At 46.2% G+C, this 28,000-nt stretch overlaps 1 protein-coding gene across 1 annotated transcript; it reads right to left on the bottom strand.

Moving 5' to 3' along the window:
- Window positions 1-47: 47 nt before the first annotated feature.
- LOC115318966 (RNA 3'-terminal phosphate cyclase) lies at window positions 48-27,897 on the bottom strand. Its single transcript, XM_029978731.2, has 11 exons — window positions 27,710-27,897; window positions 27,488-27,588; window positions 25,155-25,298; window positions 22,555-22,678; window positions 20,162-20,220; window positions 18,119-18,260; window positions 14,015-14,139; window positions 11,999-12,057; window positions 9,115-9,209; window positions 5,742-5,846; window positions 48-150 (listed from the first exon to the last, which is right to left on the bottom strand). The coding sequence occupies exons 1-11, from the start codon at window positions 27,761-27,763 to the stop codon at window positions 70-72; spliced, it is 1,089 nt and encodes a 362-aa protein (XP_029834591.1). The 5' UTR covers window positions 27,764-27,897; the 3' UTR covers window positions 48-69.
- Between the last annotated feature and the right edge of the window lie 103 nt (window positions 27,898-28,000).

Here is a 28,000-nt window from a genome sequence, read left to right as displayed (position 1 = left end):
GCGTGTGTAACAACGACCCCCAGAGAGTCAAAAGCGTGGCAAAAGTATTAACGATAAATTAAGTTTTTATTACGCGTTCGTGGGAGAGCAGGACGCTCCCTCACACTCCAAGATGACGCAGTCCCCCTTTGGCACCGTCGAAAACTTGGCCTGCAAAAACAAGACGCGAGATGTGAAGAACGGTCTTAGGCGTTGTCGCTCTGGCGTACACCGCAGAATGAGATCCCCCCTTCATCTCATTTTAAAGGGGTAGTGAAACGAAATTTTAGTGCCGATCTTGTTGCATAAATATGGGCTAGGGACAGGCACCACCTCAGAAATATAAATATTGCGCTGTAAAACACAGGAGAACTAATTTTAAACATAATTTAACGATTTCAAATTCTCATCTGGTGGATGGGGGAAGTTCTCGTGACATCACTTGTGCCATAATAGCAGCGCCGTTCTGCGGCAATACGGCGTGCCGGCAGAATTCGCCTAGGCCTGAACGCGTTTGCAAAGCCTTGGCAGAGAAAGCCAAAGCGTAGTTGGCCACAGTGAGCTCGTTCTCGTTGCGGCTCTTTGCACGACACGACCCGAGCATGCTTCTGGCACGGCCGGTATTAGTTGCTGCGAGTCGCGAGCTGCAAGCCGACGTTAAAAAGGATATGTCTGAACTACGAGGGTGTCAGCAAGAGCTACGCAAATACCTGTTCACACTCGGAGCGGATACGCGCGTTTGATCGAAGTGCTGGATTCGCTCTGCTAGACCGCGTTTCGGTAAGCACTTCTGGACCGATCTTTTATGATTGCAACTCGATACTGACATGACACTCGGCAAAGAAAGGCTAGACCGACATCGCGTAGCTCCCACGAACTGCTATAGCTCGACAGTGACGTAGCGTCGAGTCAGAATAAAAATGGCATACTAATAACAGAGTGTACATACCGAGTTGCGAAGGTAATCCGTATGGCGTTTATTTGAGCTCTACATCACACAAAACAAGGAGATAGAATCAATGAGAGTCCCTTTTCGACGACAACGTTCGTCACCGCTGCCTCGGAAAACAAGGAGATCGAGATGACAAGGGGAAAATATTGACCTCTGAAATTTAGTTCAGGGATCAAACTACTCATCCGGGAAGGGTCCACAAGGGTAGCGCGGGCATATTCCATTCAGCAGGCCAGCCGGTCATGGGGAGACGGTCTTGGCCAAGGACCGCCGGAGCAACGGTGCACCGAGTCGATGTTGCTGCTAGGCCTACTATATTCTGCCGAGCTCGCTCGGTCGGCAGAATCGTGGCCGTTGTAGCTCTTCTCGTGTGTTTGTGGATCCTGCGTTCTTGATCGTCGTGGTCTGTTTTAAGTACTCCTTCCTTTTTTCTTGCTGGTTGAAGTCGGGACGCACGAGAAGAGCACGTAGAAAAATAAATGTCCGTTGGTGGCCAATACCAAGTAACTGAGCGACGCTGTCGGCCTTGTTGATTTGATCGTAAAAAGTGCGTAAGACAGCTTCGGAGCTGTCGTAGGATTCTGTCGTAACCTGCGCAAAGGTTACGACAATTTCGTTTCGAGAGTACGGGTTTTCTCTCAAATTTGTCGTACGCACTTTTTTCGTCGTGAGTTCGCTTTGAGAATTCGGCCTCAGAGCTGGTTTTGTCAGTGCTGCCGTGGTTGCCGACTTGCCGTGGTGCAGCATGCGTGCAGCCCTTGCACATCTCAAACGGCCACGTTGTCACAGGTCGTAAATCGTCGACGCGCCACCAAGTGGCAACGCTCGTAACCACAACATTCACGCCGTAGCCTTTCCCGTCTGGCACAAGTGACGTCACGAATGCGCCCAATATCCCAAGACGCATCGCGCTCTCCGATGGCCGATTTTTGAGCGCGCGTCCAATCGGGCCCATTAGGGTGAAAAATATAGCCATCCGTTCAAAATACAAACGCGCGATTATGATTTATGAATATCATTGATCATATTGAACCTATTTCTGACCATAATAGGTGTATTTCAAGTTTCGCTTCAGTATCCCTTTAAAGCATAGTCCGAGTTAGTTTTTCCAATTGTAATGATCTTTTATTTTAAAACATTCTACAGAATGTTACTTTTTTGTTTTGTTTTTTCGAAGAGCAAGGTTCTATGGAATGCTAGTAATGTTAGCCTGATCAGAACCTTACAAGAAAATTCGGCTTTACACATAGTTAAATTTTTTTTTAAGTCGATCAAACCTTACATTTGTCAGGCTTTTGACAAAAGAGTTTTCTGCCACACTTTGCTTTAAAAAAAAAAACATGGCGACTACTACATGGCGGGTGAGTTTGTCCACTCCTCGTGCAACATGCAGTGACATCTTGGTACCGGGCACTGACAAGAAGATAGAGGATACTCAAAAGCAGCCTGCCGTCGTCTGCTAGTAATAGCAATGGCTGCCTTGCCTTTTTTGTGCACATTGAAAATCTATGGCTTCTTTACTAGGCCTTTGAGAAAGGGTAGAGGTGATATCTTAAAGGGCACGTTGGTTTTGTTGAATAAAAACTGGCAGAAACGCTACAGCGAACAAAGAACTTGCAACGGAGATGATATACGCTACCCGCTGAGGAGAATGCCACCTGTGGGGGCAGAGCTTTGTCATACACAGTCACTTACACCCCCCCTCTTTTAGTGCCTCCCCTCTAATGTGCGGAAAGATGCGATTCAAGCGCCTCGCGATTTTACCAAATGAGCAATAGGGGTATTCTTCTCGTAATTAATGAACTTTGGCTCTCGTGGCATTGCACCAGTAAAAAGCGAGACAAAACGTAAGATATGCTTTACATACCACGGAGGTACAACTCTGTAAAGGCAAACAACTCTGCAAAGCAACCCCCTTTCCTCCTAAGTGGGGTGAACTTAGGAGGGGAGGGGGTTGCTTTGCAGAGTTGTTTGCCATGTTGGGTTTGGGATCATAATGGGGGGCATTGTTGGTGACTGTGTATGATTCATGGTTCAGTTCAGGGGAAAGGGGGGGGGGGGTTAGAAACGGTCATTGTGTGTTTCCCAGTGCTTGTGATACATTGTCCGTGTCGAAGTCCTTCCGGGTGCGGTGGTGACGACCTTGTGCTTTTGTTTGCGTTGGACCCCGTGTACTGGGTGAAGATTGAAACGATAGGCCATGCTTCTCTTTTGTTTTTTTTATGTATTGTTTGCCGTTCGGTGTATTGTGATTCTGGTGTATTGTTTGTAGCTCGGTGATCAACCATTGTGGTCATGGCGACGTTCGGGGGAGGTGTGTGTAAGGCATAGAGGCAATAAAGCTTTTAGCTGAGTTTGAGCATTGTCTGTCCCTTTTTCTTCCTACTTCACGAGTTTCCGTTTTTCCAACCACAGTCTCAGGTTTCAATCACCATGTATACCTAGATAGGTATTTGTTACATGGTCTTATTTTACCTTGCACAAATTGTTGGTAGAGGTAGTCCACTAAATATGCATAATTAAGTAGAAACATCAGATTGTATGTTTGTTGCAACTGTGTCATTGGACACTTGGAACAAATAGCTGTGTAAAACGTGTGCAGACACTTCCAGGTTTTCCCAGACGGAGCTCGGAAACGCATTGAAGTCAGCATCTCGTCACAGTCAAGCGTACAGTGTGCAACTTGGCATAAAATTTCGTGTCACGTGAGACCCTATTGTCATAAAGAGACACGAGGCATAGGTCTGCAAAGACAGAGTAGTAACTGTAGGTCTTTTCACCCTCCATCACATGGATGCTGCCCCCTCGAAATCGCACAACGTGACCGCCGTAAGGTGGCTTCAACTTGTTGCTCCGGCCTCCCTTCCGCACCTAGGTGAATGCGTCGTTTTAGTGTTTCCTGTCACATTTCACTGCTTTTCTTGCCTTACTTCATTAAACGTCCTTCCACGCTTATACCTGCTGCCTAATTAAATTCACTTATTATGCGTACAACATCTACAGTTGACTTCGTAAAAGACCGTTTTTATTGTCGGCATTTGTGTGACAATATCAGAGCAGGCACAGGACACTGTGCCTCCTCTGATGTTGTTGAGTATGTAGACAACTCTGTGACAGCACGAGGGTTGAAAGGATAATTATTAAGGAGTGCACAGCCTTGCTTAGTGATAGCAGTGAAACATTCATAATAAGAAGCGAAGTCAGTATATAAAAGACACTAAGTTGGCTTCCCAAAAACATCAAGCTTTGACATTGTAATTATATAAAAAACGGTTACTTTTGATTATATAGATATTTAAGATATGTAATTCTATGCATTTCATTTGATGCTCAGAATAATGGTAACATCAAAACCAGTCCATTTGTTTGTTCATAATATTACACCTATCTGCATGCTCGACCTTCTTGGTCCAGTGACGGAAGTGCTGCGCCATTTATACCAAATTGTGCCACGAACGAAAGTCTGCTTTATCTAGCGCCAAAATGCCATTTTTGCTAAAAATTGCGACACACCTGTGCCAAATAAGCTTCAACAACAAAAAAAAAAAATTAAATAATTGGTCAACCCTAATATTTAGAGAAGTATAGAGGGAAAGGAAATTGGTACATTTTTAAACAGTGTTTCTCATACTGTATAGTTTGTGTCATCTTAGGTCAGAACACAGTTGAAGGCTCGAACACATACAACAAACATTACTAAAACTGCAAGTCACGGAACATTAGCTGCACTTGATTGGTCTGGTTAATGAAAGAACATGAATAGGAAGATGACAAGTTAAGATGTGCGTTTTTTGCTGTTTGGTTGGTCCTATCGGCTCATAGTCGGCTGCGCTCCAAAATGTCAAATGGCACGTCCATCACAGTTAATAGTTTTTGAAATAGAAACATTTGCTTAATCAATCTATTTATAAATTAAAAAAAAAAAAAACTATACCGGGATCTGTTTCACGTAAGCAGTCATTGAGGTGCTTCAGTGATTTTGTTAAAGGGTAACTGCAAAGAAAAAAAAGTACTTTTAAACAGCCTAATTGGGACAAGCATGTCACAAAACAATGTTTCCGCCAAAAACAAAATTTTTTAAAGCAATATTTCTTGCGCGAGACTGATTTTAGTTTGCGGCTATTTCGTCCGTTTTAAATTGCGCGCCACAAAGTTTGTATTATACGTCACAGAGTGGTAGCTATACGTTACAGAGTGACGTATATAACGGCCACTCCGCGCGCGTCGAAAGAGCAGGAGTTTCAAATGTGAAGAAGTTGTGACCCTGACTAAATTACGTCCTGTGGCGTAAGTATTGCTAGAAAAAATTTGTTTGTTTTTTTTTGCGGAAGATTTTTTTTGTAACATGCTTGTTCCAATTCGGCTGTTTAAAAAAACACTTTTTTTCTTTGCAGTTACGTGAGCTCCCGAGCACGAGCAACAGCAAGATCGATGTGAGCACGGACGCCGGACAGATAAGGCTAGACCCTAAGGAGCTTCGCCCCTAAAATGACATTTTGGCGCTACATGTACCAGACTCGCACTCAAGGTGCAGCTTGGCACGAATGGCGCAGCACTTCCATCGCCGTATGATACAAGCTTCCTTGTGAGCTAATAAAGCGGACAAGTGGATTATACACCTGGTGCAGATTATCCAAGGAAAAGATTTTTCTTCTCAACCGAAATTTGCTCGTGCGGACAATACACCAGGCACGGACTATGGTCCGAAAAATATGGCACGCGTCTTATCGAGGCACTTTCGAGAAAGGCGTTTTTTAGAAGCCGCACGTCCCATGAGGCGCGGGCACCAAGGACAGAGAAGCACACTTGCCGTTGTGAGTAGATGAGCAACGTGTATGGCCGTCTCCGTGTGTAGCGTCAACGGCCCGGACAGGATTCGCGACTTCCCGCTTGCGAGTGCCGCGAACACCACCAGCTGCGAGAGAAGAGCATCTTTTTTTTACCATGTTGCAGTCGACTGCACTATGGTAAAATGGGGCGGGGGGGAAAAATATGTGCGCTAAAGGGAGGGTTTTCCGTTTTCGGGGTTCATTAATGCAGAATGTTTTTTGTCGGCAGTTTTCTACGAGAAGATTGAATGAGCATCACGAACGAGCAACACACTGGAAGCGTCACATCACGTTAAGGTTATATATAAAGTTTACAAAAGCCCACAAAAATGAACGGAAGAAAGGTGCCCCAGCATGGATTGAACCTGGGTCGGTAGCCACTGAGCTGCATAGCAGAGCTCTTCTGCAAGAATTGCACTCCCGGCAAGACGTGCCAGCAAGAGCAGTGCAACGTCGTACCACGCGATTGTTCACCTCACTCACGTCGCACAAGAGCCATAGAAAGTAGTGACCATGCAGTGCGCTCGTTTGCTCGGTACCATTCTGGCTAACGACGACCGGGGACCATGTTTTGTGCTGGCCAGTCTTGGTTGGCACGATCGAGCTTGAATCATTTTTTTTTTAAATTCAGAGGTGCTTTTTTTGGCCCTATTTTTTTACTTGCAAGCAGCCTCGCAGACAGTTTGGTGGGGGTGAACCCAAAGTAAAGCTTTATATAAATAGCTGTTCCCTCGTAGCTTGGAGTTTTCTCGATTAAGGAGAGCTCAAAGTTGGGATTTTTCGGTTGTCCCTAATTCAAATAAAACCGGCCATGGGATTAATATTCAGTGATTATCAGTAAATACCGAAAACAGGGAGCCCCAGGTATAGAAAATGAATAAAAGGCAAACGGCAGGGCACGTTGCTGCACTACCTCGAGGCCGATAAAACTGCATATGTGCACACTTTCTCCACTTGGTACACTTCCTAGAGAGGTAGCATAGAATGTATCGACATGTATCAACATTTGTACAACATGATACACTAATGCAAAGACCTCTTTGAAAACTTTGGGACCACTGCCTGAATCTCATGAACCAACAACTTGTTTGGAAGTAAAACATGTTTCGACCTGACTTAACTGCACCATCCCTAAAGCATCCTAATTCTCTGCTCCTGTTCTAGGCTACGCTGGTGACACGCCGTGTCTATTCGGCGACTCATTCGCGGGCCTGCCGTACCAAACAGCTGTTCACGTTTCGAAACTTTACCGAGTTCAAAAGGAGCTATCGACTCTTTGCTCGGATGTACATGAGATACAGTCTAGCCTGGTTACAGTATTGGGTAAAGTACATCTAGAAAGTGCTTGACGTACAAAGTAGATGAGAGGTTATATGAAGTAAAGTAAAGTAAATGAGAGGCTAGTTGCACACCCCTACTAATTAGTGATACAGCCTTGATCCAGCACTGCATTAGCACTGTCCCTAGTGGTGATTTTACACAGAAATGAATGTGTGAACTGGCTTAACAGCAAATTAACGGCTATACAGTCACCGACCAATTTTTCGGATGCCGATAACTCGGACTTGTTAGATATTTTGGACCTAAAGGAGGGACTGTGACTTGCCCGACGGAAATAGCGCATATTCACGATCAAAGTTTCGGACAGCTTGAAGTCCGAAAGTTCAATGTTTCAGACTAAATTGTCGCGAGGGATTGGCAAGAGAGACCACCGAGAAGCAGCCATTTTAGATTCTATGTTGGCTGCACATGGATCAGCTTGGTTCAGCATCGCCACTTGAGTACTGCTAGTGCTGAGTCCTACCACTACCACAAAGTACCGATCAAGCGCCCACTCAAAATTTAGAGATAATTGCAAGAAAGTGGGGGATGGGCACATGTTAAAGTCACAAATTTTATCTATATTTGTACTGCGGATATTTTTTTCATGTGTTACAACATTTATGGAGGAGCGCTCAGTGTGGAATGGGCGGATGCTCAATATTTTACAGTAGGTGGCGATATGCTACGGATTTTTTCTCTCTAGCTGCAAGTCATTGTCATCATCACTTTTACCATTTTGCTTTGTTCGTTCCCCATTCTGCAGTCGTGGACTTGCGCCTCTCATCTTGTCTCGGTGAATCGTGTTTTCGAATTACTCTGGCATGGGCATCATGGCCCCATCCATTCTTTCACCAACGCAAAGTGTCACTAAGAAGTGCGAAAAGTACTCGACCATAACATTAGAAAAGAAGGCAGCAGTCCTCAAGCTAATAGAAAGTGGCCGAATGCAAGTGGAGGAATAACCTAAACCAAGGCGTGCAGGGTAACCTGAACCAAGGCACTATTGGTGGCTGTTTTAAGCCCGCTTAGACGTAATAAAGGCAAGTCTTTTAATCTGCTGATTTTTTTTGACTGCTCTATCATTCGGACGTTTTTTTGGTTCCTGCGAAATCTGAAAAGCCGGTTGACGACAATAATTAAAAGAACTTGGTTTCCCACTCGCATCTAGGCATTTTCAATGCAATTTGGTTTCAGTTTTTACCGAAGAAATAAATGAGCTTCGGTGGACATTGAAAAAAGTTTCATGTCAATCGAAAACAATAAATGTTTTAATCAGAATAGTTTTGGAGATTTCGGATAAACCTGAAGCGAAAATGACAATCCAAGTTTGGCCGTCGTCAGCCTGTGGTGTGTCGTCTGCTCCCCCGTTGCAAAAGATGTCTTCACCGCACCACGATGCCAAACATTCTCCGATCGCATCGCCGGAAAACAAGGCGAGGGTCGAGAGGGCAGCGAGTGAGGCGTGTACAAAGTTCAGGGAGCTCTCCGAACGCTGTTCGGGAGTAAAAACATCTTTTATAAATAAACCAACGAACGGAGTGCACAGAGACTTTTTACAAAGCCATCTTTAGGTGGTGCCTTGATCGTCCTCAAACTTCACAAGCGTAGGTTTCACGAATATAAAACAAAGCCTAGAAAAACCTGCATTTTCCCATGCACGAGGAGGAAAATGACAAAAACCTTCTTAGTTGACGCTGCAACTCACAGGCGGTGCAATCTAAAGCAAAAATATGAAAGCCTCCTTGACACGAATACCCAAAAGCAGGTCCAGCAGATGTGCGCATGTGTGGTGCCACCTGTGAGGACTAGCATCAACCGAGCTTTTGCCATTTTTCTCCCTACAAAAAAAAAGTGATTTTTTTTTTTTTTTATTGAAACCTACGTTAGTAAGTTTTGAGTATGATTAATGCACCACCTAACGACACCTTTGTTAGAAGTTTTAACGAACTCTGTTCATTCATTTATTTATAAACATATCCTTTACACCCGCCACACGAGAATAGCCTGTACAACGCACTTGCAGAAACATACCTGATCTTGGAGGTAGCTGTCGACGCAGGTGTCTCTCTCGAGTTCACGCAGGAGGTCACGAGCCGCCACTTCGCCTACGGCCTCGGCGGGCGACCCTGGAAGAGAACACGGTGCAACGAGACTCAAATGAAACCGAGGAGAAAGAAGAAACTGACAGAGGTAACAGAGTCTTTCGGCGTCAGCCGAAGAAGTACAACACGCAGATTGGACGCGTCGGCATTCGGCCGTGTTCAATCGCCGAAAACACTGGCCGAAAGCTGATGCAGCACCCGTGTCCAATGTCCCTTAGGTGACGCTGAAGATTCGGCACACGGCTTTGTGAGCCGACAGAGGCGTAGGGAGGTAAGAACAGGCGAAAAGAGGAGTCCCTCTTCCGAGCCAGAATGCCCTCTTACTCGAAGCAACCAAAACGAAACATATAAAAGCGAACCGATAAGAACCAATCTGCCGATGATGATGATAATGATGCCTGCTCTGTCAACACAGAACTAAGAACACAACAGAGAAAGAGAGGAAGAAAAAGAGGGAAAAGGCACAAATTGAGAGACAGACCAAAAAAAAGGGAGAAACAAATCGAGACAGAAATAACCGACTAAAGATAAACACACAGCAATGCCATTGCACTTAGCCAGAAACGGGTATAGCTCATAAAATACATTTGATATCATTTGCGACTTTTTATGGAAGCAAAACCTTCACCACATGCTAGTTTCACAAACAAATTCCGTTTCTTCCCTGACCATGAAAAAAATACCTAGCTGTTTTGTGGGACTTTTTGTTACTTTTTTTTTTCTTGAGGAAATTTAGGTTTGCAATATGCTGCCATGCATAAAGATGAGGCTAAATAAGTGGGCTTTTGAATGATGCAAAAATGAAAGCAGACTTGAGTTCTAACAAAAAGCTTAATTCATCAAACATTTTTTTTTTTATGGTTGAAATTAGGTAGTTTTAGCGATATCTATATATATAAATAAAAAAGTGCCTCCAAATAATAAATTACAGTAAACTTTTATTAATTCGAACTCGACGGTACCTTGAAGTCTGGTCTGATTATCCAAATGATTCAATTAAAAAAAGGACAAAAAGACGGTTAAAACTGAACTTCCTTTTATTGTCCAAAGTACTCACGGATGGTCTGCCACCGTCTGCACTTAAAACGCATGTCCAAAAGCATGCTCCGGAGAGCAGCACACCGTATTTACTTGAGTAATAGCCGCACTGTTTATGCAGAACACGCGATGGTTCACTTTTCCGCGGAGCACGCTGATTGCCAATCACCGCGATCAACATCATGACTCCAGCGGTTCACAGGACAGAGATAACATCTTCACACAAAGATACCATCTGTGAAGTTGCATTTGTATGGAGACTCGTGTTCTCGATCTAGTTATTCACTATGTTACTTATGCGCAATGCAATGATTGGCTGTATATGTCCTTTGCGGGAAAGTAGAAGCAAGGGGCCTTGTTCATAAATAGTGCAGCTATTACTCGAGTAAATACGGTAACTAAATGTCACGTCCTCAAAAAGCAAACTCTAACAAAAAAAAAAAAAAAAAAAAAAATGTGCGTGCTTTTTTAGGCGTTAAACAGCCAGACCGTCAACGCCAAAAAAAAAAAAAAGGAAACGACAGTTTGTGCTTTTTGGCGCGCAAGATGGGCCACACACGATGCTACAGAAAAGCGCTTTGGAGTGCATGCTGCCTCCGCACCCGACCATGCGCTATGTTCTCCGCACTACTCCACGCCAGATTGGCTGCGCAATCGTGTCATTCGCTACGATCCATCTCAACGGCGTAGAGGAGCAGACGCATATTTGAGCATGTTCGGCTTTGCAGCAAAGGGCCCGCGTTTCGCCGTACGTTGGTGGTTTTTCTGCCGTGGTGCCGTGCAATGTGAGCCCGCGCGTATTCGCCCCGGAAGAATTATCCGATGCAGATTCTTTCCGAGTTCGAACTATCGAACTTTTCGTCCCAGAGAAATGCATGGGTGCTCGCCGGGACTTTTGAACACGATCGAATTAAACGAGAAGTCAAATTGAGGTCGAACTAACGAAAGTTTACTGTAAACAATATGTCCCCCATTTTCATAACAAAAAGCTCAGCTAAACCTAGAGAGCTAACTCAAAAGGGTTTCAAGCTACCAAAAAATCAAACCAACCCCCCCTCCCCCTCAGCTGACATGCCATGGGGCCAAGTAGCTTCTCAATGAGGTAAAGCAAAGGTCATCCGAACTGGAATATGCTGAACTGGCTCCATCATAAGACTTGCACTGCCACCCGAGTCCAAAAAACCGACGGAGGGTTCACAAGAATTTCCACGTTTACAGATATGTGGCAAACCCGGATTCGCGTCGGTAAGGACGACGCATCACTGGTTTCACGCTCGGCTAAAAAATTGATGAACGGAAAGATGAAGGGATACAAAAACGAACGAAGTTGTAGTCTTTGGCTCCCTATGAGAAGGTGCAGTGAGCGCGGGATCTTTGTGAGAGTTTTCAAATGGGCCTCCGTACCTGCCAATCACAAATGATAAACGCGGTATGGGTGTGGTCAGGAAAGAACTAAGTGCGAGCATAGCAGTAGCTACAAGAATGAGCTCCGGGCTTTCGGCGTTTGAGCCTCGGCGCTGGTGCAGTGGAAGCATCATTTGTGGTAGCATGCTCGTGCTCCTAGCTTCGGCTTCACTGGCACGTAAAATGAAATAAACCACGTATCACTTTCGTAGAAAATTGGAGCGCAGTACCTCGCAAGACGCAAGATTCGTTACTTCGCGTTTCGCAAGCAGGTTCCCTCCACTCGGCAGATGCGACAGATGTGCAGGCTTTGTTCATAGACAACAACGCAGCGACCTGAGAATGCGCCGAGGTCAGACAAGACCACCCACCTCTCTTTCCGAGCGAACTCCCGGCCCTGTAGCATCCAGTGGACGACTCGGCCATGACTCTGGGGTGAAAAACAACTCGTGAAACGACTGATGGCATTTGGGCGAGGAAATTAGCTCACATCAGAGCCGTAATCAGAAGGGGGTTAAAGGGTTCTGACCCCCCCCCCCCCTCCCCCGAAATGTTTTTCTGGGTACGGCCCTGGTCGGTGCACTTGTAGCCAGCCGATTTTAATCTCCACCTCTGCGCACGCGCAGTGGCACCGGTCGGCTACCGGGTACCAAACCGGGACCGGTTCTTCGGTTTGCTATAACTCTCCATTATATGCCACCGATGCACATGATTCATAGGCGAAAATAAGACAATAGACATTTTCTAAATGGCCGCCGTTGTCCCCGAAAACCGCCCCCCCCCCCCCCCCCCCCCGAAATTTTTTTCTGGGTATGGCCCTGGCTCACATGATCATGGTGCTTGAAATACGTCTCCGACTGGTAGGTTTACTGCATCATTAAAAGTGCTTCCTTAAGTTTTGCCCCGCGACCCCCCCGCCCCCCCCCCCCCCCCCCCAAAAAAAGATGTCATATTTTGCCAGGCGATTTATAATGGTGCCGAGACACCACCCAATACATTTTTTGCTGCAGTCGTGTATCTTTGAATACGTTCGCGTTTCTGCATGGTATGTGCGCTGACCTTGAACTGGTTTGGAGTGCGCACCTATAAAGTTTGCAATGTCGCTACGGGATGGCGCCGCAGCCCCACTAGCAATGGAGGCCGCACTGCATTGGCTGGTTATAAGTGGCACTGTGACATAGCACCTGCCAACCGAAGATTGCCGGCAACGTACTCCTTCGTCAATTTCAGTGCCACACAGTGGGGGACGGCAAGTGTATCACCGGGGCATGTGTTACCCCCCCCCCTGTTCACGCAGCTTCACGGCGAGTCTGCAGATGCCTCATTACAAAATATTAACCCACCTTAGACCACCGTACGTGTAGCCTCATGGCGCTCCACCGGAGGCCCAAGTACGCCCTAAACCCGCTGTCCCCCACTGCATATCAGTTGCTGGGTGTTACGTCACGCCGTCGCTTTCTATAACCAGCCGATCCTGTGGAGCCGCCGTCCTTCATGCAAACGCCAAGTGACCGGATCTGCTTGCACCAGGAAGGGCGGTTTCAAGAATGTTCACCCCGCGGAAAAGTGCTGAGAGGCGGAATTCAACATGCTTTGTTATACTGCCGAGACCGATTATAACGAAGTCAACAGGAATCGGAAATCACTTCGCCATATCCGTTATAACCGACTTCGGTTATCAAAGTGCAAAAGGGAATGGGAAATCAAAATGGCTTCGCTTTAGCCGCTATTTCGTTATAACCGACTTCGTTATAACCGGTCTCGACAGTATAACCGCTGCGCGAAATGCTAACGCATTTCTTGGGGAATCAGCGTGGTGGCAGCAGCAATCTCGGCCCATTTCTTCACAATTATTTTGAAGCGGACACATGAGCACGGAGGCTCATGGCCGAATAGCGGACCAATGAGGAGGGGGAAATGTGGAGGAGAGAGTTGCAAGAAGTCACATGGCTATCGATTTCTTTCTCCGCTCCTCCTGCATGTGAAGCAGACAACGAAGACATTGCGTGCACCAGTTGTCGTGCGATTGTTTCGCACTTATGTCCATTCTGCTCGCAGTTCCGTGTTTGAAGATCGATTGACCAGTACGGCGAACGACAGTTCCGAAGTGGTCCCACATTCATGCTTTAATTATTCACTAATGCAGAGGTGCGGAAAGTGGGGGTCGCGGGGTCATAAGGAAGCCGAGCTACTGTTAGCTTCGATACTGCTGTAAAAGAGAAAAGGGGTGGGTGTCGCTAGACGGCGTTCAAGTACTTTAGGGGTTGCGGGCCTGAAAAGTTTGAGCAACCCTGCACTAAAGAATATGAGTGTCACCCCAGTCGGAGACACGTTTTGGGACCCATACCCTTAATACGAAACGGCCGGGAAGCAAGAAGGGCACTCACATGATCCCGCTGCCGGTGCCCATCACGTCGGCCTCGTTTTCCTTGACTCGTTCGATTGACACGTCGATCGAAGGCAGCCGCTTCTGTATTATCCCGGCTGCGGTGTCGGCCATTACGTGCGCCAGCTAATGGAGAAACGCAGACCAGTCCATTGGGGTGATCTCATAACAACACTTTTGAACTCTTTGACCTACCCGAAAAACTATCCCAACAAAACAAGCCATCAAACTTCGAAACAAGCTTCGTACTATCCCAACAGAACATGACAGATCTTGGTTTAGAGCACAGAATGCTTTACAACAGAACCCCCCAATCCCAAAAGTTTGTACGTCCACGCATTTCTTTGCGAAACTTCGTGGGGAAATTGACGTCATGGGAGGTCGGGGTATTGAGCGACACTATGACTTGACGCGGTGGTGTCCAGTGATGACGTTGCATAATGTCAGGTCGTGCGACATAATTCCTCGCTAAATTCAGCTGGGACGTCTTTCGACATCCCCGCTGTGGCCATGTAATGCCGTGATTTGACATAACGTGACTTTGATGCGACAAAAACTTCCCCGCTAAATTTAGCGGGGAAATGAATAAACACTATGTTCTTCGCTCTTCGAAACGAATGTTCAATGTCTTCTAAACAAATTCAGACGATCACTCTTTGAATACTGCATTCCATGCATTTTGAGACTTTCGAGATACAAAGGTCACTGGTAATTTTTCATTTTATTTTATTATAGTAGAGAAAGAAATAAATCCTATGAACAGAAAACATACAGAGATGCGATACAGCGGCGATGGACCATAGCAAGACCAAAAAAAATAATGCATCACAACAAAGTATGTACACATATTCAATATAGGAAGGTGAGACAAAGTAACAGCATCAAGAAAAAAAGAAATTGGTTAGACCGAGACAAAATGTTATAAAAAATATTCTTTGACCAGAATTTTTTAACGGTATCACAAACAGCGACACCATGCGTAAGCTAATAAAGTTTCAGACTACGGTTTGTTTTAAAATGACTTTGTTTTAAAATGACCAGAGTCTGCACTTGCTGCCGCCAGAGTCCGCAGCAAGTGCAGACTCTGGCGGCATGCTGTCACGTACCTCGCTTCGTCGCTCTTGTCAGCTCACCGGGGCAACAGCTTTAGCTATTGGCCATGCTACGACGAGACAGACTATAGACCATACCAATAATCGCCTTCTGCTCACTGTCGTCTTTCTTTAATGGGCCGGGGAACAGATTTTGAGCATGCACGCAAGCGGTCATAAACAGCGTTCCTGATTTAGCTGTTTTCCCGCTAAATTTTGCTGTTTTCTCAGTTGTCTAGCGGCAGAAATTGTCATTTTTGCAGTTGGCAGGATTTGTAGCTGTTTTCAAATGTGAAAGATGTGATTGTATTGTCCCAGTGTTAACTGTTTATTCTTTCTTCATCCATCACTTGAACCAACAAGCTCTTCTCCCAAGCATGCCTTTCAAATCACATTAGCATCTTTTCTGGCAGTCCAAAATGTTCTCCAGTTTACATTGATTAATCGTAAATAGCTTAATTCCTGTGGTAAGTTAGAGTCGCTGTGTCATTATTTTTGCTCACTCTCAACAAAATTGTTGCTAGTGAGAACGGTTCTTGCGACACCATAGATGTTATGTTATGAGGTGTTATGAAGGCAAACATTGAAACATGATGTTAAAACACTCATTCTTGGCCTGCACCTTAAATGTAGCGTTTTTTTCCAGGACTCCTTTGCAGGTTTCTGATCTCTGAATTGACAACACAGAGTGTAATGCAGTTGGCCACACTCTGAACACAAATGTCTGAGCCAGCCATAACCCTTTGACAATTTTTGCTACACATTACGGCGGCAGTTAGACTTCTGAAAGTGCTTGTCTAAATCTGAAACCGCGGGAGGTGTTATGTCCTTGGCAGACTATAACCGTTATATTCCCATGGTGTTTCACTTTGCTGGGGCTATTTATAATTACGAAGATAGATAGCTTAGCACACGTGACACACGCGAGATGGTCTATTCGCATGCCGGCTGCTCCTGCAATTGGAGAGCCAGCGCTTCCGATTCAGGCTTTCAACGCTTCTCAAAACTGAACTCAAATGAGAGCTTACCATCCGATGGAGAAACTCTATTCGCGACTCCAGCGACCTATAGGGGGCGCCACCGCCAAACAAACATGGCGGCTGAGTCCAGGTCGCGGCGGCTCGGCCGGGCCGCCTGAACAGGTGGCGCGTTCAATTGAACAGATTTTCTTTTGTTTAATGCCCAATTTTATAGGCATTTGAACTGAGACGGTTAGGTGCAGCCGGTGCAGATAAATTTGCAAAACATAGTTTTGTTTTGCCGGTGTTTTGTTTTTTTTTTGTCCTTTTCGTGTCAAACTTTCGTTTCGGAGATTTCGTTCAAAACCGAAACTACGGGCTCCGGATAGACGGTAATATACTAATCAGATTTGATCATCTAAGGAAAGCGGCGATGACTATAGAATTGTTCCACAGAGAGTAACTTTTCAGCTAACTCGCATGCCTCGACCATGCGACTTATCTGTCCGCGAAATCGAGCTTTTGTGCATATCCGCGTTTACGAAACAGCTCCAGTCGTCTGCTCGGCCAACAACACAGGCTGCAGGAAAATTACGAAAATTAAGCAACCGCTTTTTGAGCCAAGGACCATGTTAACCCGCCGGTGCCCCACTAAGCAGCTGAAACTCGTATTTCAATTCAGGTTTTAGTAGCAATCGAGAAGTTATTTTGACAAGCGGGTTATGTATTATATTACGTACTATGGTCCCACTAAAGCGATATTAGTATATCCTTCGGGTTGAAATATGAGCTTAGTTGACTAGCTATTAGGTGAGCTGCTGAATAAAAGTATATTTGACAGACAGAGACATACTACTTAAACTTAGCCAAATGGTTCTATAGCCGGCAGCACGGAGACAAACTGAAGAGAGTGTGTATTGAAGATCCACGCAGAACCTCTCTGCATTGAACTTTGCTTCGAATCGTGAACGGAGAAAATTAGTATTTTTTTTGTGGCCGGTCAACCTGACCAATGTAGACGTATATTGCTGCTGGCTTCGACATCCTCGTAATATAAATCTTGGAGGCGCGATAGGTCAAAATGCCGTGACAGCATCTAACGTTGCGAGACTTGTTTCCCACCTTTTGAAAACAGATAATTTCCCTCATTCATCATTTGCAGCGAGCAAGTTTTCCTGAATCAAGTAATTGCGAAATCAGCCCAACTCCTTCAGTGTGGTCCAGAGGCTTTTTCGGCGAAAAACAGCCAAGATGAATAGCCAACGCACCGACCGGCGTGGGTGGCTCAAACTTGAAGCTAACCTAACACAACCAAACTCAAGAAAAGCAGCTATCGAACCTTCCCATTCACTTGACTGCAACATTGATGTTCCATCCAGTATCAGTTACCAAGCAGTCGTCACTTTGAATGTGATTCGAAACAGACAAGAAACCAAAAAGATTTTCCGTGATTCCTCCCCATCCAAGAAATCGAAAGCACGCGACCGTGTGCTGTGGAGTAAACGGGCATTCAAACACGTAATAGAAGAAAACAATCTACTGAGGCTTCACCACACTAATGATCACTCAGGCGAACTTAAGAAATATTCGGACCTTCGTCAAGTTACATTGTTCGCCACCGCGCCGACAACACGTCTCCGCGAAAGCCACCAGAGACGCGGAGGGGCGCGGAGCGACCTGGACCGGCTGGTTCCCGGTTTTCCCGCTTGGCGGCGTCCGTTTTGCTGGAGTCGCGAATAAAGCAACTCCGACTCAGAATCTGAAACCGCCGAAACGTCGCAGAAGTGGACGCATCGAAAGGAAACCGAATGGAAGAACGGTGCCGATTTATTGCCTTCAATATTTCCATTTGACGCTTTTAAACCTGAACAGCTTGCAAGCACTGTATGTGCTCCGCTAGATGAGAAAAACAAAAACCTGCGCATTGACCCTTTCTTGTACAATTTCTTTGTACAACAACAAAACCTGACCACTAAGAAGCGTCTTTAGGGAAAAAAGGTCTCAACCATAAAGGAGTTAGTGAAGTGAGCTAGAAGACAACTGCCAGAATGTTACCTTGGGAGGTAACATCCCGGCCACGAACGACCTTCCCGTGACCTTCACGACCCTCCCCGGCTCAACCAGCTCTACCGGCTTGAGTGCTGCCACTGGCTCCACGTGGACTTCGATCTGGCCACCTCCCTTGGGAAAGTAGCCCCTGCAATTTATTTATTAAGCACTTAATTTTGCATTTATACTCCGTTTCACCTTAAAGGGCAACTCCGCTCGATTTCGGAAATTTTGGGATAGTGGGTGATATAAACGTGAAAAGTACTTCAAAACAACCCTAGACCGTTTGTCTCATTAAAAGCAAAATATTTCTCGTGCGATCTTGTTATTTACCATAATCGCAAACCGAAACTGAAACTTCGGCACAGTCGGGCAACATTGTACCTTCACCGTCAGTTGCATACGCACCCACGTGGAATACAAGGGGTCGCGTGATCTACCAGCGGTAACCCAAGAAAGACGCGGATGCGAGAGGAAGGGTGAGGAGGGAGGAGGGAGTCGCGGCGGCGAACAAGCAGCGACGAAGCAAGCTATGTAGGCGGCAACCCAGGCGGCTAGTCTGATCCCGTACAACTCTCTCTCCCTCATTTTGTTCCTTTTGTTCTCATTCATTTTTTTTTCTTTGTCTCGCCTCTTTGCTTGCTCAGAGGTGGAGCGCGACCGTAGCGCCGCCCGGTAAGTTTTCCCTGGAAAAGAAAATACCAAGAAAAAAACTGCGTATGCAACATACGTCAGCCACAACGGAAATACAACGTTGGCTGCGCCGCACGTCGCCCGCTAAATTAACGGATTTTCGTGACTTCGCGCATCTCATTTTTTATCGGCCGGTTTAGTGATCTTTTAGGTGGTATTACGTTATAATGTTTGACATTCGGTCTCTCTAGATGATACTAAAGAGAGTCGCAGTGTTTGCTAGCAACCGAGAACGAAGCGGAGTTTCCCTTTAAATCTGAGTGGAACCAAGGAATGGCAAAAAAAACAAAAAACATGCACACTATAAATGCAATGTCACGACATATTTTTTTAGCTTGATTGGATCAGTTGGCAGTAACACACGCACGCAAAACACAAAAAATGTTGTGACCTGGTGCTTTTGACCGAGCTTGATTGGACCCCACTGAATGGTAACTAGGATAGATTGGCTCCATCCTAGACACCATTTAAAGGCATTGGTAGCGATCGGACTTGAGGCAAAACAAAGCACACAAACAGCGTTCAGCGGCAGCGTGGGCTGCCAAAGCACGCCGAGTGTGGTGCGCCACCGGAAAAGAGCACTTCGAAGCGCCACCGCCGTCAATTTCTGACCGGCTCGCAGGTCTATCACGTGGTGCTTGTGCTCTTTCGGGAGCTTCCTATGGGATCTAAAAGTTACTCATTAATCTGTTTTTTTTTTTTTTTTTTTTTTGTCTTTTGTTACACTTAAAACGAAGAATAATGAGTAACGTTTAGAGCCCATAGGAAGCTCCCGAAGGAGCGCAAGTACCACGTGACAAATAGCGGCCAGTCACATGAGTGCGGCGGCCACTTTTCTGTGGGCTCCCGCGGGCGTTAACTACAAATTTGTTTCCCGCCAGAAATATAGCTCTAAAGTATTTTTTTTCGTAAATTTATTTTATGACATCCTTTTTTCATTTGGGCTGTTAAAAAAAAATTTTGTTTTTCTTTGCGTGTGTCGTTTAAAAAAAGACTAAAATAAAAACTTGGTCTATGACGTTATATTTTAAAGTTTTGAGTGACAAAACAGCAGCATTTTGCACTGGTTCTGGAACCTGTGTTCGATATAAATTGACAACTATCACACCAGCATGCGGTCGTCAATGGACCTTACGAACCCCTGTTAGGTCAGGAGCAATACCGCACTGGCTAAATTACCACTTTTCAGTGGGCACACGAAGGAAGGCCAACAGTCCGCTTGTCTAGACATCCATACGACAAATTTGACTTTCTAAATATTTTGTTCGCAGACACTCCATCAGCATTCCCACGAGCACATTCTGGCTTTACTGCCAGACATAAAGGATAAGACAAAGGTGGCCCAGAGCCTGGTACCTTCTAAGTACACGGATGTCGACTGCAGCCCCAAACTTCTGCAAAGCAGGTTGAAAAACCTGCCGAAGAAATGGGATAAAAATTGTTTAGCCCACGAGAGTTCATCATGCCATGTGACAGTTTTGAGCAGAGTCGTAGTGTCTGCTGCCGTTCCATCCCACAATTTCCAAACTTTTTGCAATGTTTGCCGGGTATCTTTCTCCCTCTTACAACTTCTCACTGCATAAACGTCTCACAAAACAGGCACACACTTGATTACAGACACTGCAGCCCCAAACTTCTACAAAGCTTCCTGGTTACCTGGTCAGCACTGTGTGTATGTTTCTGTGTATGTAATCGAGTGAGAGGCGTTCATGCGCTGTGAAGTCGCAAAATGGAAAGCCAACTAACCTAAGCTGCTGCATTAACAAGCATTATTTCTAGTAGGTACATCGGTGCCTAATACATATCTTCCTTTGAACCTAAGCTTCCTGGTCCCCTGGTCAGCGTTGTGTGTATGCTTTTGTGTCTGTAATCGAGTGAGTGCCTGTTTTGTGAGACGTTTATGCTCCGTGAAGCCGTAAGGTGGAACCAACTAGCCCAAGCTGCTATGTTAACAATCTTTCTTCCAAGTTGCAAACCTAAGAATCTTTGGCTTCGGTCGTACTTGGCAATGAAAATACCTTCAGTGTGTGTGCTCCACAGTTGATCCACCTAGACGTGACGCGCCCGGCGGCAATCTTTTCGGCACACACAGTTTAACTAAAATTTTTGAATCCACAACAAAGGCAAGCTGGACCTCAACCTTGCCTGCAAGTAACAAACGTAAGTTTATACACTATATAACACTGAAAGTTTGGAACGATTTTTGTGCCTCCACGCCTCCACTAAGGTGTGAGCGCATATTCCAGTGATTGCAAAGTCTCGCTTTGCATCTGGGCCCCGCCCTTTCTTAAACCGTGTTTTTGGGCTTGTTGTTTAGATTCGCTTTTCTTTTGTGCATGACGAGTCTGAGGTGGCCACCAAATAAATCAAAACATTAAAAAAGTGTTACAAATGCAAACATTGCCTCCTTAATGTTTCTTGATTGGTGCAAGCGAATAACAAACATTCCGATGCACCGACCAAACAATTATCACATTTCAGTCTGCGTCGTGGTTGTACAAGATATACACTTTTAGAGCACACCTCTTAGGCACCCGTTTCCGGCTTGAGCAGTGTTGCCGTTGGCGTAATTGCGTGTTGCATTATGGGACGTCTCCCATAGTGATGTCACATGTGACGTCACGTGTAGCCCGCGCATCGCATTATGGGACGTTTCCCGTAATGACGTCACGGGGAGGAGAAGGAGGGAGGAGGAAAAAGGAGTTTCAACAGAAAATGTCGAACAATCCGCTGCAATTTTTATTATGCAATTTTTTAAGAGATTTAGTTATCTCCTTTTGTCTATATGAATATTGTGAGATAAATCATGAAAAGCAATGGTGCTGTATTGTGTGATGTTGAGTACAACCAAGCTAATGTTGAGACGCCCAACAGCTGAGCTGTACTACTTTCAAAAGTTTTCTTGCATTACCCTTCACTTAAATAAGCTGGTCATAGAAATCCCAACAGACTGCACGATTTGATGTCACACAAAAGCATGTTGAACCACAACACCGACTGCATGCAAGGTGGTATTTTTTTTTTTCTACCGCCACTTTCAATCACCTTCAACTGTGAAGTTCCAAAGCCCAAAAGACTGGAAACAAAAACAAACGGGTGGAAAACTAAAAACAAAATTACGATATTACTATTTTGGCAGGAAACCTCAAAATAATTCAAAAACCATTTCAATGGGGATTGTCAAAGTAAGGTTTAAAATATTGTCATGTCTATTTAATTTATGACTACCGTTCACCCCAAACATGACAAGTATGGGGTAGAAGTTATTTTTATTTATTTAATAATATAGAAGAAAGAATATAAAATATATAAAAAGCAAAAAGAACAAACAAAACTGTCCCTTAGGCCTACAATGAGTGTATATAAAGTATGCTATGCTCCAGTAGTACGAAAACCAGATCCAAACAGTCAACACTGGTTATTACTTCCTGCGAATAGAACAAGAAAAACAATGTACTTAACGGGCTATGTTACATAAATTTGAAATAACATTTGCAAAGTCCTCTGGGCAGCTTATCAACAGAACGTTCAGGGAAGGTTATTCAGAAAGTGGCGTCGCGGACATCAAAATAACACTCAAATTCCTTTTGGCGATGGATGCCGAAAAAGTCGCTGCCTAATCGATTTACGTGGCTAAACTGTCACCGGTTCAGATTGGAGCTTGTCCACGAATGCCCAGCTTGCCTCCGCCTTGCACTTCGGCGTCTCTCCGAATGTAGAATGGAATGCAAAACGACGCGGGAGCTAACCGAGAGTGTGTAGTCGATCTGGGGCGCCATCTCCGCGTTGGTTCCTCCGCGAAGCCACAGCGTCGAAGGGCCGTCTGCAAACAGCAGGCACGGGAGAGCCACTTGCAGCAGCAGCACCACGCTCCTGCAGACACCGGACACAGGGGGCCCACTTCAAGCTGGGAGCGTTCTCGGCTGCTCGAGACGCGCATACCCTACCTTCCACGCCACAGCTTGCGTGTAGTCAACCAATGAGACATTTCTGAACCGTTTGCTAGTTCACAGTCGGGCAATATTTGGTGAGAATGTCTCACCAACAAACAAATTTAAAAGAGAGGCTTCACGGCCTCTCGTATAGTTATTCGACAAGCGGTCGAACTCAGCTTGCGTACAGCAGCACAACAACTTGGGATGTGCAAAAGAAGTGCAGGTTGTCAATGGCTTCCAACGTGAAATGGTGGACGATCACAAGCTCAGCTTGCATCCGATCTCACTTTGCCGCAGCACAAACTTCGTAGCAGATGATTAACAATTTTTATGGCCTGTTAAGAGACCAGATTTATGTCCCTCTGCAAATGACTGTAACGAATGAAGTGCATTCAACGCTCGCATTAACGCACAAACCGTCTACGAATGATATCATGGTTTGCTCCGCTATAAGCAAATTAGATCTCGCCTTCACGATGACCAAAATCGAATCCCAGGGGACAGAACCGACAGAATCGACGAAAATCAACAGGACGACAAATTTGTCCTTTTTCGCACTATTGTGCCAAAGGCAGTGGTAATACAGCGAGTGTTGTGCACTGCTTTGCGGCGAGGCTGCTCGGATGAACTTCAGAAGCATCTTGCACCTCGATGACGTGAACGCTGCGAGCACAGCACGTCTATAAGAAAGCCCTGCCAAACCTAGTGCTCCGGCGAGAGTGGAAGGCCAAGTTGGTGCCTCTTGCGGTCACACACCCACCTCCAACCCCGCTATCTGGCGTCTCCCCGACCAAGTATGTGCTCTTCCCTCCCGTCCCCTGCACACTTCCTCCATATGTGCAAGCAGCCTCGCTCCAAGCCCCCTCCCAGCCGTAGCTTCTGTCACCCACAGGAGGCCAGGGCACAGGCTAAAGAAGAGTGCTGCATCAGCATTCGACCGGGACTCGAGTTTGATCATGGCAAATGTGAGTTTCACTCAAACACTGACACAGCACTCGTGCGATGTTCTTTTGTTACAGGAGTACGTTAAAAAAAACGTGACTAAGAGCCGGCCACATAACGCATTCTGCGCTAAACACACGAACGAGCCTCCATAGTATGCTCAATGGCACTGAAATGCTCAATGGCTCAATGCTCAATGGCACTGGCACTGAAATTCACTCAATTACCGCAATGCCTAAATTAGTTGAAGGGCTGTCCAAACAGGATGCAGCAGATGCCGGGCACGGCATTTGCTGTACCAGAAGTGGAGGTTTTCCTCTGGTTCCGGTCCGCTTTGGCACAGATTTTTTGCAGGGGGGGTGTGGGGGAACCTACCCTTTGCTTGCGCTTTTTGACTGAGGCTTGGAGCACACTCATCACACGAGTTGGGACAGTCACTCGCATGCCCTGCTGGCTGCCGTCAAGGCCCCCACTGTCGTTGTCGGTCCCCAGCTTCCCAAAAAGATGAGCAGACGACAGCGAGGAGGCAAGAAGAAAGCCGTAAAATTTGCATGGTTGATGTCCTCGTGGAAAACATATGTGCGCGCCGGAACTTTCACAGTTTACGAGAAGAGTGCGCACTTAGTTCTGTTTTGTGTGGCACCTGCAGTGTCCTGTCTGGACAGCCCTTAAGCCTAGCTAGCACAATCAAATTTGTAACCTACCTAACAGAACAAAGCACTCTAGCACATTTTAAAGAGAAGGCATATTAATATCCAACTCTAGCAAGACCTTGTAAAGAATGCAGTGGGTGCATAAGCTTCCCTGCAGGGCAAAGACTGACCAACCGTTACAATCTAAAAAGGTAGAAACGAGGGTAAAGTGGACAGATTTGAAGCAAGCCTGTTGGTACAGACCTACAGTGAACAAAAGGCACAGATCTACAATGGAAAGAAAAATACAGAATAAAAGACAAACATGCTCAAGCTGAATGCAAAAACATGTCGTTCCAATGTTTTGACATAGTTTTGTTTTCTGCAGACAACATTTAAGCCCAAGCACGAAAGTGTTCTGGGACTTCGAGTGCATTGACGTTGCACTAAGTACTTCAGGAGAGGTCGGAACTTTATCTGTGCATGCCCATTCACTGGACACTTTCCGTATCCAAAAATAATTGGCTTTCTCCACGCCCTGCGGTAAAGCAGACGTGTGGGTCTTCCCGCCGAGAGGATACATTCAACTCGAGCAGCTACGGCATACCCAAAAAGAGTGTGTAGCGAAATGGCTATGACATCTAGGTTGATGCACGAAAACAAATATCCATTCGAAAAAGAACAATAAAAACTGAAAGGCCACGTGACGATTTTAAAAATGCAACTGTCAAAGAAGATTATCTAAGTGGACTAGAGGTTATGAACCGTAGTCATGCACAGTGATACAGGCTCTGGAGTGAGACCAGAGAAAACGGTGCACTCGATTGATTTGGTGCTCACCCAGCTGTTCCCGTGTCGGCGGTAAACTCTCCGCCCCTTATCGGACCGGGGTAGAAGGTCACTTCTGTCGATCCAATGGCGGCATTCTCCAGGCGCCCTTTGCAGATGTCCCTCACCAACCTCAGTCCACTGAGATGCTGCGGCCTGAACCATTGCAAAAAGCCAACATTCCCATCATGCCACTGCAGTACTTAAAAGGAAGGGGGGAGCCTCGAGTCCCCCACAAAAATATGCGAGGCAACACCCATATTACCACTTCTAAAATAATACTTTGTTGTACCATGGCCAGCAACTGCATCCTGCCACAGAATGGGCCAAGGACAGTAGCATAGCCAGGAATTATTTTCAGGGGAGAGTTGGGATTTCTATGATCAGGAAAAGGGGGGGGGGGGGGGGGGAGGGGGGGGGCTTTGTCCCATTTTTGCACAACACTGCACAACACAATTCACGGGTAAGGACACGGCCCTCCCCAACCCCTTGACTGGCTGGAACAATTTGGTAGTCATTCAATATTTGTCTTCCTTTACTAAAAAAAAAAAGGAAAAGAGTAACGATTTTGGGTGAGGGGGTCTTCACCCCCAACCCCCCCCCCCCTTTTTTTTGCTTATGGCACTGGTCAGGGAGATTTAAACTGTGTAGGGTTTGGTACCACAATGTACGCAAGGAGCCCAAGGTGTGCCCTAGAACTGCGGAATCCCCAAAGCAAAGGATCACAAATGCTATAGCCTTACATCTCCTTTGGCAGCAGTCAGAGTGAAGGCGTAGCTTTAGTTTACACTATAACTTCTGGATTCACTCTTGTAGTTTGCTCCTCACCACTCATCCTCCATCTCATCCGAGTGCCATTTGTCTGCAGGATGATGGTGCACAACACTGCTGACTGGCTCGTGGCATCATCCCTTAGAAGCCGAGGCCTGTGCAACACGTCGGCGGCGGCGGATTCTTAAGCGGCAAATGTGTCGAAACGCAACAACAGTGTGCGGCAAAGTAGCAGACACTTGCGTCTCCACATTGTTGCCTGCTAGCACCTTGCTCGTTGCAAGACTAAGACGTACTTGCAGCAACGCGAGCTAGGCAATGCTGCATGGATCAACTAGCGATGACGTTGATAGAGGAAAGGCCTTGTCTTCTAAGCAGTATTGCTCGTGGAACTTCCCCTTTTCATCAGTGCCATCCTTTTCCTCCTCGCAGTTCCACCACACTCTCCTCCGGGAAGATAGGCGTACCCGCCCCTCCAATCTAGCCCCCTTGGCCAAGGCAGTTAATGACTGCCAGTGGCATTCAGTAGTGGGGCCATACCAAACACAAGCAGCAGCAATACAGCACCTGGAATCTGTCTCCAACTGATGCACCCTATTTCGCCTCACCCTACGATGAACCAAAGGCCAAATCTACCGGCCGTCGGGTCCAATCATGAGCTGGTTGGGAACTAAGTGCTGCCCCAACCTAGGGCTTTAGAGCTCAGAGATGCGCGCGCGCATTAACCCGGATGTCAGAACATGTGGTTTTTTACTGGCTCATGATTGGAGTCCATCTTAAGGCTAGTTCAATATATGTTGCAACCGCTTGCAGACACTTACGAAAAAAAAACACCCCAGGGAAATCGATGGGGTTGCCTAGAATGCTTCCGATCTGTGTATACATTTTGCAATTCTTTGACCATGTGCTTAAAATATTTCTGACAATGTCACGAGATACCATTTGTCATACATAGTGCATACCTAGATTTAATTTCGCGAATACTGCAAAACCTTCGGTCTAGCTATACGGACATTTTCAGGGCTACCTGATGGATTAGTGTGTTCCCTCATTCAGGTGGGTAGGAGCAACCACAATGCAGTCAATAACGCCCCAAGGCAAAGGTGTGAACAAGCCTCACGGCGAGACAAAATATAGTGCTCCGCATCTAATGGAGAACATTTGCGAAAGGGCAACGGGCCACATTACGGGGATATTTGGGGGCACGGCTCACACCTTTGCGAGCCTCGCGGCTGTACAATTGGCCCACACTCATGTAGCTTGCAAGTGCAGCCATTGCAGGGTTCTGACGGCTATTTCTACTTACTGGTTTCTTCGACCTAAAACTTCTGCGGTGTGAAACTAACGCGGCGAACCGAACGCTCGCAGAGCATTAAATACTGTCATGACCGCGAAGGACGTCGTATGCAAGCTATGTATAGTCGATTACAGGTTACGAACTCAGCGGAAGATCTTCCCACCTGCTTAGCAGAGCGAATGGTGGAGAGGAGGTCGCCTCCTCTCCAGCGTTCGCTCTGCTAAAGTGGAAAGGGTTGGGTTGGAAAGGGGACGGCTATCAAGGATGGTGCGCTTGCCTCAATCCTGGACTGCTACGGCCGGCTCGGATGTTCCACACTCGCACAGGCTTCCGAAACAGGGTGCTGAACGCGATGGCCATGCGGAGGATTTGTCCACCCTGCAGAGAGGAGAAAGAACAGGGGGTGCCTGGATGGCCTGGAGTTTCGGTAAACGTGTCACGACAGGCGGAGCCCGCCGCAACCGAATACGAATGCCACTGGCTAATGGTTTCAAGTTACCCCTTCCATGACGCTTCCGTCGATGGCTATTACTTCTGACGAATCTCCAGACATGTCTCAAGGAAGTACGGTGCGAATAATTCGATGCACTTGCAGATTAATTAGTTTCACGGGAAGTTTAGCTGTCAAAGCGCACGAACCGTGACAAAATTCAGAGCTAGAAGCAAGCCGGTCAGTCAAATGCAGGCAGCTTGGATTGGCTTGGATTTGCTTAGATCTACTGGTGGCACAATGTTGCAAAGTCTAAAATTATTTCTCGCTAGGAGCCCGCACAGAAACTAGAGCGTGCGC

The sequence above is a fragment of the Ixodes scapularis genome, unplaced genomic scaffold, assembly GCF_016920785.2.
Source record: "Ixodes scapularis isolate PalLabHiFi unplaced genomic scaffold, ASM1692078v2 PGA_scaffold12__126_contigs__length_90152505, whole genome shotgun sequence".
NCBI classification, from domain to species: Eukaryota; Metazoa; Arthropoda; class Arachnida; order Ixodida; family Ixodidae; genus Ixodes; species Ixodes scapularis.
This window is presented reverse-complemented; position numbering and strand designations above follow the sequence as displayed.